The sequence below is a fragment of the Brachyistius frenatus genome, unplaced genomic scaffold, assembly GCF_029030835.1.
Source record: "Brachyistius frenatus isolate BFR_SWC_R1_liver_20210118 unplaced genomic scaffold, ASM2903083v1 Contig_23, whole genome shotgun sequence".
Lineage (NCBI taxonomy): Eukaryota > Metazoa > Chordata > Actinopteri > Embiotocidae > Brachyistius > Brachyistius frenatus.
The window spans coordinates 2719915-2733316 of record NW_027210622.1 but is presented as its reverse complement, the minus strand read 5'-3'; the positions used below and the strand labels follow the sequence as shown (position 1 = coordinate 2733316).

The 13402-nt window shown below is 41.7% G+C and overlaps 1 protein-coding gene across 1 annotated transcript; it reads right to left on the bottom strand.

The window, feature by feature from the left end:
• Positions 1–255: 255 nt before the first annotated feature.
• Positions 256–13026, bottom strand: LOC138620161 (uncharacterized). The gene is made up of 18 exons (XM_069697135.1): positions 12617–13026; positions 12252–12410; positions 11402–11520; positions 11144–11315; positions 10563–10675; positions 9318–10479; positions 8585–8709; positions 6054–6300; positions 5659–5786; positions 5460–5556; positions 5218–5340; positions 4758–4930; positions 3876–3973; positions 3237–3364; positions 2778–2958; positions 2424–2562; positions 501–577; positions 256–299 (listed from the first exon to the last, which is right to left on the bottom strand). Exons 1-17 carry the CDS (start codon positions 12825–12827, stop codon positions 503–505), a joined length of 3450 nt encoding a protein of 1149 aa, XP_069553236.1. The 5' UTR covers positions 12828–13026; the 3' UTR covers positions 256–299; positions 501–502.
• Between the last annotated feature and the right edge of the window lie 376 nt (positions 13027–13402).

Below are 13402 nucleotides of genomic sequence, written 5' to 3'. Positions count from 1 at the left end.
ACCCCACGATGGCCATGTGACCACGCAAACAATGCTGCCTCTCACTTTTCAATGAATGTAACTTCCTTCTGTGAAACCTAATAGCTGCGAGCTCAGGAACAAAAACACTCACACCCTGAGTGTTATTTAAGACTTTTATTGGTGATTAAATGAGTGACATGTGGGGTGTGAAAAAGAGAAGAAAAGGGGAGATATAAATCAGAATTAAAACATAATTGTGGTGAATAAAAACAGGAGCTCTACACAAATACTTACCAGATTATCATCTTGAAAAACTTCAAGAGGCGTTCATGTCCTAACTGAAAAACAGGAAATAGATCAGTCTTAATAAATAATTCAAAACTCTCCTCATTACTAAAACATTGCCCTGCTGCCATATGGAACTGCAGCTACTGCTGACTCTCAGGCTGTTTTCTGTGAGGTGGAGGAGGGTTGTAATCAGGGATGTTTCTACAGAGTTCATCAGGGTGATTTTGGGACACGGAGGTAATTTTCCTCACCGTCACTGGCCGAAGCATCCCTCAACACAAGGCCCATCACCTGGCGAGCAGATTTCAGTTGAACACATGAAGTAGATCTTAGAGGGAAGCAGAATTAGAGTGAGATTTTAATGTGGTGTCCAGTCTCAAGAGTGAGCAATGGATTATGACAAACAGCTGCTGGCGATTTTGATTTGGCCACAATTTGCAGTTAACAAAATGGCTTGTCCACATCTTGAATGCTGACTTAAGAGATGGTTCAGTTCACCAAGAGTATATGCTTCTGCTAAACAAACAGATAACCTGCATGAATTTAAACAGAGGGAACAGTCACATGCTTTTACATTGTGTGATTACTTCACGTGTCAATATATTTTTTTTAGACTGGTTTTGTCATGAGCATTTTCATACAAGATACGTATGGTGTGGTAAAAAAAAAAAAACATTTTATTTTCTGAGAAAGCGGTCATTTTTCTGAGCATATTTATTGCAAATATAGGCATCAACCAATCACAATATGCAGTGTTGTTTACTGCATTTTTCACACCCTCAGTGTGTAAAGACCTTAAGACTTCATCCATTCTCTGGGGGATAAATTCAGGCACTTTTGTCAGACACCTATACGTGTAAACTTTTTTCTTGCTGCAACACATACAAACTATAAGATAAGAATGATCAATGCAATAGTTTGAGGTTTGGGGGAATATATAAATTCACTTTCTTGCCAAAAGTTAGATGAGAACATAGATATCACTGTCCTGTCTGCCTGTTAAATATTACAGTAAAACTAGCAGCTCATCAGCTTCGGCTACATCCATACTGATACGCATTCGTTTAAATCACTTTATCATAGCTACATTTGCGCCTGGCGTCCACGCTACTCCACGTCTTTGAACCCCTAACAAGGAGACTTTTGAAAACACTGTTGACATTGTTTTCATTTATGAACACCGGGATCACATTTTAGTCCCGATGGGCGGAAATGATGACTTTTAAAAGACGATTACACAGACACACATGGCCGCTTGCTGACTGCATTAACAGTCACAACGTGTCTTTCCCTGATTTGTCAGGCCCCCGTTATGTGCCCCTTTTCCACAAAACAAACAAACTACAGCAACCTTTATCACCAGTGGCTCATTAAACATGGATAACAAGTTATAGACGTTGATGACCTTGTTTTCAATGGTAGCAGTTGTGCTGTTAAATTCTGCATTTCATAATACTACTAGTGCCAACATTAGCCAGAAGAAAGCTATCTTTTGAGCAATTTGTGTTAAATTGTGTGTCCAATGGCCTTATCAGCCCTACAGGGAGCGCCACAGTATTTGGTGACCCATCAGATTCTGTGACGTGACCTGGTTATACAATATACAAAGTGCCAAATTAACGCAGAATAACACTGCAAGGGTCAACTGACTCAATATCTGCCAAACATCTCACTAACAAACACAATGTATGCTATGCTCACTGTGTACTAAGTAGAACCACCCACGAAAAACAAAGCCACAGCAACACTTTGAGAGTGTGCAGTATCTATCAAGTGGGCACTACCCTTCACCGGTGTTTGGTCAAGTGAGGCCCGCGACACCTGTGGAAGGCTCAACAGCAGTCCTGGCGTCCCAGGACTACTCTCCTCAATGCTCACACCCACTACCCTTGCTTAACATCTAGAATCACTTGTGCCGACATACTTTGGCAACGTGATATTTGCTCAAAGCCACAAGATCATATGTGCTACCCACGACCACCACAACTATTCTTTCTCCACTAAATCCAGAGACTATCCTGCTAGTATGACTTGAGCCTACGTACTCGTACACTAACCATCTCGCTGCTAATGCCTAAACCTAACGAACACTGCAGCTCACAGAATCTGAAGGGTAACTGAATACTGTGTAACACTAGTTTTGGGTGAAAATGATACCAAATATACATCCTTACCTCTTCATTTGGGTCTTTGAACTCGCCATCAGGAAGGAACTGGAAGGTGCTGATTGTGAAGCGGCGGATCTGAGGAGAGTGTGGTTGAGGAACAGACAGCTCAGCCTGTGGTGTGGCTGGGTCCAAGGGGTTGGGACATCTAGGGAGTAACATAGACAGGCAAATTAGCTATAAGGACAATAGTTAACAAAACTATACTTCCTTTCACTTTCCCTTGGTAGCTCTCTTCAGCAAAATTACAATGAAAAATTATATATTTTTATGCAGTAAATCATAATTTTTGTTCCTTTTCTGCTGAGCGCAGTGTCGTTTTTTTGTTCATGTTCTCGTCAAACAGGAGATGTTTCAACATACCCGTTGTAAAGCAGCACCCACACAGCTTTTCCAGAGCGGGGGTAGGCCACGCAGAAGTGCACCAGCAGCACTAAACTGGGATCAGGAGAGTTGAGCAGCCGCACTTCCAAATAGAGAGGTTTCCCCAGCAACATCTGCAGGGGCTGGTGATACTGAGGGTAGTAGCTCTTGTACTGGGCATCTGATACGAGATGGGTGTATAGAAATAGAAGGATATTATTTCCTGAACTGCATTTCACCCCCTCAAATCCAGGCAGAAGTTTTCCTAGAGCTGACCTGAATATGTTAGGAGCATTCGTACAGTGCTGAAATACTGGCTTGTACCTGTTCAATTTGATATCTAATTATTTAATTTCTTTCTATCTCAACCCTTTATAAACTTGGTTTATCTGAAACACAAAAATATTGTTTCTTTCATATCGAAAAGCAGTTGTCAGTGTTTAAATTAAAATTGTTTACCTTTGGCAACCCTGAGCTGGACTCCGAACACCCCGTGGGTCTGAACTTGAGGACCAATTGTGGGCGTTTTAACCACGTAGCTCACAGACAAAACCGTTCCCGGCACAAACCTGCACTCTACCAACAACCTGAGTGTGGTGGAGAGGACAGGGAGCATGATAAATAAAATCTGTACAGTTTATTTATTGTCATTTCTTCCCTTATTTGATAGTTGAATGTATAACAAAAGGAGAATGACATGCAACAAACCGTCTTCTATAAATCCATCTTTCACTGTGACTGTTTGGATCAACTATGAACACATTTGATTTCTGACGTTGTCGGACGACAACATGTTTTAAGACCCAGCTCTGAGTGACCTTAAAGGAACAGTGCATAAGATTTAGACGTATTTGAACATGGTAGCCCATTCTGCCTCTTAATGGTCAATAAAGTTGATCTCACACAGCTAACCTGTGTTTTCATTTATTTTGTCTAAACAAAAGTGATAATAAAATACATCATCTTGATAATAACTGCTGGTTAAAACAGTAGTGTATTTAAAACAGAAAAAATATGTAAATGAGAAACTGTGTAACTGTGTAAGACGATTCACTGTGAACAGTGTGGGTAAATGAAGGGTTGGCAACATGCTCTGACCTGACAGGAGAATCTCTTGTGATGGTGCCATAGTTGAGGCTGATGATCTGAACCTTGTTGATGATCTCCACCATATAGACGACAGTCTTCCCCACCACCTGTTAGGACAGAAGTGGACATGCAATTTTGTTTGTAAACTGTAATAAATACAAAAAATGTGGTGGTTGCCAGGATTATTTTCAGATAAATAACCAATCCCATGAAAAAGATATTTAAAAGTGTTACTGAACTAAATAAACTACAGCAGTCATGTCTATCTTACTGAAGGAAGATGTTAACCAGTACAACAGTGTGGCTCACTGATGTCTTCTCGATACTGAATCAACTTGTATATGATCATTTTTTTTCTGGAAATTAGGTTTGAGAAATTGAAGGTACACTTGACGACAAAGCAAATATATGTTTACAACATCATATTTTTGGAGGGGGATCAATGTCTGAAGTTTTACACAATACTCCATTTAATGTTTCCCAAATTTGAGTGAAAAGGCTTCAGTGATAAAGACTCTTGTCCTTGGGTTACAGGATGAGTGTCAAAGTGTTTCCCATTCTAAAAAAAAGTCTCTCAAAATAGACATTGGAAAAAGCGAGTTGTCTGATCATCATGGTTGTCTTATATTTGGTCCAATATGTAGTTTTGGAGTAACAACGGACCTCTATGGTACATCATAGAAATGAGCTATCAGACTCTTGCCACACAGGAAATACTTGCAAGATCAGTTCATTGTTTAGTTGGGTCTTTTCATGAGATTTATTACTAAGAAAAACATCAAATATCACCAGAGAAGTTCTTTAAAATCAACAATGTGTTAACTGGATCAAACAGTCCAAAGAGTCCAAACATGCAATTCTTACCAATTCTTTTACATAATGTTTTCTTACCACTCTGCGCGTGCCGCAGCTGTCCATCGATATCTTGAACAAGGCGTAGTCAGAAGTGACTCTCTGAGGTTTGCAGGTGGAGTTACTGGCAGCGACAAGCAAGGCAGGGTAAAGAGGGGGGTCCGTGAGGGAGGCGGGTACCGAGAAGACAAAGTGGCGGTCAATAGTGCACTCTGGAGGGGGACACAAACACACACAGATACACAGGCACAGTTATGTAAAGGTCAGATGAACAAAAGGTCAGAAATCTCAGGAGGCAATTGATAAATGAGACCCAAGGTATCTTATACCCTTTTCACATTCTGTGTCACTGCCAACTTGAATCACGCTGTGCAGGCCGTGAATGTGCCTCTTTACACATCCAGCAGCTGCAGCGCTTACATTTGCGTACTCTAAACAGCTAAACTGTACTCAGCTAAGTGGCGTGAAAATGCCAGTGGGGAAACAGACTGCAGCTCACCATCCATGGGGTAGTAGCAGGCAGGGGGGTGCTTGTTGAAGCAGCAGCCCATGGAGAGGCACTGTGGCTGAGATACAGAGCCGGATCTGCAGGGGAGACGCTGTTCGTTGGGAAGGTTGCACTCTGAGGGACAGCACGACAAATGTCAGCCGCACAGTTAAAATAACTCTGAATGGCCTGAAGAAAACGCCCTTTGGCAAATTGAACAGCCTTTCAGAGGAGTAAACATAAAATCTCTCCACCTTGTCCCGACCCTGGGATGACAACTGGACAGGAAAACTGAGCTTCCTTCCTCTCATTTACCGTCACGTAGCTGACAGTGATGATGTACATTTTACCCTTTAAAGAGAAAAATGTTTATACAAGAGTTAATAGGTACATAAAACGGTCCATTATACAAAAAGGTCATGTGCTCAGTGTGAAATCCGAGTCAATACTTGCCAGCACACTCGTATAACAGCGCGAGTGGAGTCGCAGAGTCAAATGGATTTTGCCATCTTTGCCTTTGCTTGCAGAATACCCACAGTGCTTTGGGGCTTCCTGGAGGTTCATTTGGTTTCCCTTGATGTCTGAAAAAAAAAAAAAAAACACATGGTAACATACAATAAGTAATTTTTGTGTAGACTTTAAATGGTACAATTATAGCTCTCAGCATGGCGAGGCACAGAGTTTAAGTGTTCCCCAGTCAAAAGAAAAACAAAGCCTGCCCTGACCCCCGCCCTCCGTTCACTGTACAGGAGAGGCCCTGAACCATTCTAACAGTCAACTCATGCAGAGCTGATGGCTACCATATGCACCTGGAACATATACACAACTGTACACAAGCCTGCACATACCTTTAACAACTATTTCTGAGATGGGACCAGGGGGGAGCTCCACAGTCATCTGATGGGGGGTGCAGAAGACTTTAGTCTGCAGGACCACAGTCGGGCTGATTTTGGTGGGGCTTGCTGCAGTTGTGAGTGGGGTAACTGGTGTGGGAGTTTCAGGGGTACTTTGATACGGGCACTGCAGGTCCACAGTCCTATACTGCGCCGTGGATAGGTCCCAAAACCTTAGAGGCAAGGAGATGGTCGTGGGAGTCTGAAGCGAGAGAGAAATCAATAGAATCAGTATGAGCAACCACGCACCGTTTCCAGTTAAAAATAAAGTCTTCGAACTGAGCTCAACTCACAAAAACCTGAAGTGCTCCTCAGAAGGATTGCACACAACATTAAAAAAAAAAAAACTCCACCCAGTTCAGATGTGTGCAGAGCAAATGCTGCATATAGTCCATAAGGGATTAATCATAAATATGAGCTGCTGACGAGAAAGAACTGCTGGTCTGTGTTCGACATATAAATGGGACTGCTGTCGTGAATTACAGCTGTGACAACCCAAGTGGTACAAACTGCCAGCATCAGCAATACGAAACAAAGTTGTATTTGGTGGTGTCGCTGTATTGCTCTGCATTGCATGTAAAGACATTTTAAACATTTTATCCTCCCACTTATTTACACGGAGGAGAAAAAAATGTAAAAGACACTAAAAGAAGCACAACACTGGTCCTTACATCACTGCAGCAGCTGTCTGTGTGTCAAAGAATAGATTTTTAAATCTTTTTAAACATCTATGAAGCACAAAATGGTCTCGGGGCCTAAATACATCTCTCATTTACATTTATGTTATGGAGTTTCCAGACCCCTCAGGTCATCTGTTTACAAGTTTACTCAGTGTTCCCAAAATCAAAACTGAGCAAGGTGAAGCTGCTTTTAGCTTCTTTGCTGCACACCTGAGGAACAAACTTCCTGAATACCCGAGGTCTGCTAAAACTGTCAGCTCATGTAAATCAGGGTTTAAGCTTTATTGTTTGCTAAGGCTTGAAACTAAACTGCAATTCAAATGTCTTTTACATCTGTGCCTCCATATAGCAAGGCTGTACAGCCTTGTCTTTATTGTCCTTTAAATGTAACTTTAATTTCTCTGTGTATTTGTATGCCTCTATAAAGCACTTAAATGGAGTCTTAATGGTGCTTTAAATAAATAAACTCGCCTTGAAAAAAATCTAATAAAACAGCCACAAACTCCAAACTCAGCTCAACTAACAATGAAAATGAAAACATTTTTGTCTTTTACTCTGTCAAGTCATTACAATTAGTATTGATTGCCATGGTGCTATAGGATTTCCTCTGAGCTCAACTGTCTTCATGCATCTGATGTGAATGTTATATTGCAAATATATTAAAATTTTATGTCATTCAAATTTAATGTCAATGAGGGCACAGTTGTTGTATTACATATTGTAGTCTGTAATTAATGTCAAAATGCTTATTTTCTTTTGGACCAAAGTTTCTGATCCTGCACACATAACACCAAGAGCCTGATTTATTTAAATCTCAAATAAAGGGTACTAAATTGTGTGTTAATTCCAAAAATGTGCACATTTATTTTGGACCAGTTTTGCAGGCAATTTACTAAGAGTAATTGCGTCATTGATATCAGCTGCAAATTGCTGTAATGAGGGGTTTGCTTGTGTTAAAGTGATTCCAGCTATGAAAAACACAGAACCACCACAAAATGAAGTTGGATCCCATTGAAATTAAGAAACATAAATAGAAGAAGAAAATGCTATATAGGAGATTATCAGCGAGCCGTGGGCATAACAAAAAGTTCAATAGATGAAATTAAGAAGAGATGGAAGATATTAGGCAAAAAAAAAGAAAATGGGTTAATAATTAAACGTTGGCAAATAAAACAGGAGGGACAGTGGATGAAATGCTTCTAACAAACACTGAGCAGCAAGTTCAGCACTGTCTGTGATGAGCAGGTAACTTCATTCAGTGGAAACCTTATGAAGCTACCTGTGAATTCTGTGGGACACAGCATTCAGGACCTGGAACAGCAGGACACCTGAAAAACGGGATTGTTATATCCCGGCAGTGATGCCTACAGAAGTTTTTTTTCTTTTTTTTCTAATTACTAATATTATGTGGCTCCTCCTTGTTGTTGGCTGTAAATCATCATTCAGCTCATTCAATAACTCAAAAAATTTAAATCGCTGGACAGACGAAATGTCTGAATAATTTTTGACATCTCAGAAATGTGTGTTAAATTGCACATTTGAAACATGCACTCCTCACTGCACATCATTAATAGATAAACTTGGAAAACATTTTGCAGATGGTGTGAAGTTTGCACTTGATTTTACACATGCAAGCCTTTAGTAAATCAGACCCCAAGACTTTATGGTGTCCAAGAACTTTTTGGAAACTGAGCATCTCAAACGTCAACATTTATGATCCTATACACAGAGAGGTGTTTAAAGTAGAGCAGTTACATAAAGATTACATATGTGCAGGTAGTGACAAATCATTAAGCAGGGTCTCACCCATAATTGGCTGTGACATGCAGGCAGAGGAGTGTGGAGGATTACCCCAGAGCCCTCAGCCATCTGCAGCATGTACCCACAAAGTGGAGACACACTGGAGAGGAACAGCCATGCCTTTATTTGGTCTGATGAGGAAACAATGGTTGTTAGATCTTTTGATACATTGCAAAATTTTACAGTAAAATGTATTCATTTTCATTTGAGAAGTAAATGCCGATTCAGAAATACGCCTGGAGCGTCTCTAAGCAAACTGTCACATAGCTGATAACAAGATAGGTGTTCATGGGACCAGCAACAGTATATTCTTCTGAGATAAAGGCACTTTATCTATTGACTTGTGTTTAAGAATTAAGAAAAAGAGATTACTAATAATAGAGAAATTAACTAGTGTTTTAATAAACAATTAATTGTCATTTTTCCAAGGAAAAGCGTTGAATGTTCTCTGGTTCTAGTTTCTCAAATGACTTGTCATTACTAAATAAAATATATTTAGGTTTTGAGTAGATTGTCACACGTTATGTGTATGGATGCTGCATTTACTCCTATGATTCTTCCTGTGCAGCACCTAGAGTTTTTTTTTATAGGATGCTGAAAAATAAAAATGATTCACATGTGGCCTTGAAGAGATTGTTCAAGACGAACAGTGGTCCAAAAAAAAGATTCTGTTTTCTTTTTGACATGAAAAGCCAAACTTACCACAAACACAAACACAAGCACTTGCACCAACACTGACCTTTGACCTGGATGGAGTTTGGGCGAGCAGAAGGCAGGAAGACGACCATCCTCTGTGGAAGACATTGAAGACGGGGAGTCTGAGGACTGGGCAAGGGCGGGCCGGAGGGAGTCGTGGTGGGGGCTGGAGGCATTTTTGAGGTGACTGGTGGTGGAATCCCTGGATACTGAGGCACAGGGGCGTAGGGTGGATGGTAGTGTGGCGGGTACACAGTACGGTAATAAGGATTGGGGTAAGAGTAATGGCTACAGACGGTGTAAGGCAGGCAGGTGTCGTGTGGAGCCACTTGTTTCTGAGGGTCCTCGTAGGCAGGTGGTAGCGGTGTGGGGATGTGGAAGTAAACGGGTCTTTGGAAGTAAATCTCGCCGGAGGGATAACTGGGACTGTCAGTGGTGGTGGTTGTAGGGCTCGATGGTGGGGCGGCTGTAGGATGTGAAGGGTAGGAAACTGTCCAATGGGGATAGTGAGAGCTGTAGGGAACGGGTGGATACAATGGACTGACTCGATAGTGTGGCCGTACAGGTTGTTTTGGTGGAGAGGGAGGAAGAAGAGGAGACTGCGGGCTTGGAGGGAAAGGAGGAGGCGCTTGGGTCACTGGTGCTGCAGTGGGTACAGGATAGAACGGTATCTGATGGTAGTACGGAGAGTAATAAGGCCTTGCTGGAGGTTTGGGTGGAGGAGCAGTAGTCGTAGTTGCAGTTGGAGAAGCAGGATTTGGAGCTGGTGTGACTGCAGGGTAATATAATGGCCCATAGGGGTAGTGCAGGCCAGATGGGTAGTGATAAGGCCCAATAAACTTGCCAGGCCCTGTAGGGTAGAGGAGCTGCTGCTGCCGTTGGGGTCCACAAGGACGGCCTGTGGTGGGCTTAAGTCGATGGGGGGGTTGCGAGCCAGGTGGGTAGACCTTGGGCAGCTGGAGGAAGTGGAGACCAGGGTAAGGGTGGTGGGGATGGACTGGAAGTTGTACAATCTGCTTCTGGGTTGGAGGTTGAGGAGGTGGAGGAGGAGGAGGGGCTGTGGGTGCAGGGTTAGCAGGATCTGGGATGTCAGGAAACTGTTGAGGAGACCAGGGTGGAGAGGGGACGTAGGGGAACTGAGGACTGATTGGGCAGGAGAGAATGTACTCCTGAACATCTAACATAAGCTGGAGGTGCAGACCATCCTGTAAACAAGTGGCACAAAAAAAAATGTATTGTTAGAAACCAGCAGCCTGCCCCTATAATCCATTTAATTCAGACAACTTACTCCACGTTTGATACAAGGAGCACTGAAGGGGATGAAGAAGGTGGGCTTCTGAGACTGAGAGTTGACACGGTACGCACACTGTTTAGATACAAACGGACCCCAAGCTCCCTTTACTGTAAAACAAATTGCACACATTTTTATACTAGTTTTCACTCAATAAAAGATCAACTTCAGGGATTTAGTTACCAGGGAATTTGGGAATATTGATAGCTCTATAAAAGTTTACATTCCATAGTTCAAAACATAAATCTTTAGGCTGTTTACACCATTTTTAGGGACAGTATATTTCCTGGAAATAACTGTGTAATCATGGCAATTACAGGGAGAGTTTAGAGCTCAGTTATAAAATATGTTTGTTCACAATCTCTCAATGAACTGCTGAAATTTGGAATATAATTCAGATAAACATGGATTTTAAATATAAAATCCCTCATTTACAAATGAATTATTATGTTCGCAGTATAATTCATGTGGATAGTATGATACTACAATGTTAAACACAACGCTTAAAGTCAAAAGCACTACCTTTAAAGTGTGTATATTCAAAAACAATCATTGATCTGCCAGTAAAGCCATGGTACCTGTGACTCCCAGCACGGTTACATCCTGCTCCTTCCCACGTATCGGCACCGCCATGCCGAACGGCGAGCAGAAGACGGAAGGGGCCGAGAGGACAGCAGTGGACGTCTGCATCGGGCAGGAGAGCTTCAGCGGGCTGCCAAACCACAACATGGGCAGAACGTAACTTCCATTCTGACAGGAAGAAACACAAATAAATGAGGGAGTGATGAACACGGGAGCGAAGACTGGTGGGAATATGATGCGGGATGTGCTGTTACCGCCTGGGTGATATAACATGCATCATATGGCACCATCATCTCAAGGTCACTCCATGACGTCCTCACAGAGTAACCACAGTATGGAGGCAGCTGGAGGACAGAGATGGGAGACGCTTCGTCTGTAGAGACAACATGTTGGTTTCAGCTTTTAAAAAAAAAAGGTGAAGATTTGTTAATTTTCTTTAAGATCAGTAATTTTTTTTAATGTCTTGGATTTTCCGCAGGCAATCGGCAGACGTCATCTTCAACTCTGTAAAATTGGGATGATCTCATGTCAATTACTCTCCTCATGCAGGATGCTATACCATTTGTGTATATTAGTCAAGTTTAAGTAATGCTATGTACAGACCCATTGTATATATATTTCTTAATATATGTTTGTTGGACTAAAATTATGGTTGACATAAGTGTCTGGCCACCTTGACTATGTGCTGCACTGTTATTTTGAAGTGGTTTTCTTTTATGTGTATGGTTTATTATTGTATGGGTTTTTTTCTAAAAAAAAATTGAGAATAAAAACATGGAAAAATAAATTGAGATTAACCATTATCTCCTTTATCTGACATTTACAGCACAAATGACTAGTTCATTTATAAAAATAAAAAAATAAAAAAAGGAGGCAGGCTAATCAATAATTAAAATAATAGTTAGCTGCAGCCAAAGATGATTTAAAGAAAGATCAATAGTGCAGGGATGTGAAACCAAAGACTTGTTGCATCATTATCACATCATTTTTCCAGTTTATACCAGCAGGCAGAACAAAACCTTGAAAAACATGCATCTGAAATGAGGGCCCAGCTTTTGCACGTAAACCATGACCTCGGCACATTTTCTACATGGTTCATCTCACCTCTGTCCACCAGCAAGTGTGTGAGTCCTTGACCTGAGGCAGTGAAGGTCATGACATTATCATCACACTCTACCAAAGGCCTCATGGCCTGCCACTCAGAGAAATGTGGACTAGAGTCAGAGGACAGGTCCAAAACCTTCCCCTGGACTCCAGGAAAACCTGGAGGAGGAAAAAAAAAAAAAAAAAAAAAATGTAAAGAAAGAAAAGGGTTTGTTCTACACCCCTCCTCTTATATTTCACTTTTCTTTTCTTTTTTCAGTTCTCTTGAGTGTCCCAAGGCCCAACGCAACTTTTTCACCCTATATGCAGTATCCAGCTACTTAACACCTGTGAACTGATTAAAATAAAATAAGAGTTGCATTTACCAGTAAAATCTGCTTGATATCCATCTTCAGAGTCTGGAGCTAAGGACTTTGATTTCGAGCTGACAGAACCATAAGTCCAAAACCAGCTGCGGGGCGCAAACGCTGTGCCAGTTGCAAGTTTTGTTACACTGGAATATGGGAGCTGTTTCCCGGGAGAGGCAGTAGATTTAGTCCGATGGTCGTAGTGACCAGGCAGGTCGGATTTGCGCATATTAAGGCCCCAGTTAACCTGTTCAGAAGAGAGTCGATGCTCCTGCTTTACGTCCTTGTCTCGTCCAGTCCCCTTCCACCTGGTGGGGCCTGAGTCTAGAACTCGGTGGGTCGTGAAATAATCCCGCCACTGTCCCACAGTTGCCGGAGAACAAAGCGGAAATCTGTTCAAATAAACCGCCGCCACAAATAAAAATAAAGTTATTCCTCTTTTCTGTTCGCAAGACATCGCTGGATTGTTGGCGCGTTCTGCTTACGTGCACACAGAGGCGTCCCCTCGACACAGGCGATCAATTAAGAGTCATCAGGCACGAGCCAATTATAAAGCCACAAGTGCAAGGATGACAAAAGCTTCATGGGAAATGTGATGAAATGAATTCAAAAACAGCTGGTCAATCCTTCAGCCACGCGTCTAAATATCACTGTACATTAATTTTCTGAGTAAATATATCAGTTTGGTCAGTAATTTGCAGTTTATTCACACAGGTATGATTTGTGAGGTCATATTGGGGATCCATTAAAGGATTCTTCCAGTTTATAATGAGTAATTAGGCTCTGAAGTCTGACGTCGTTTAA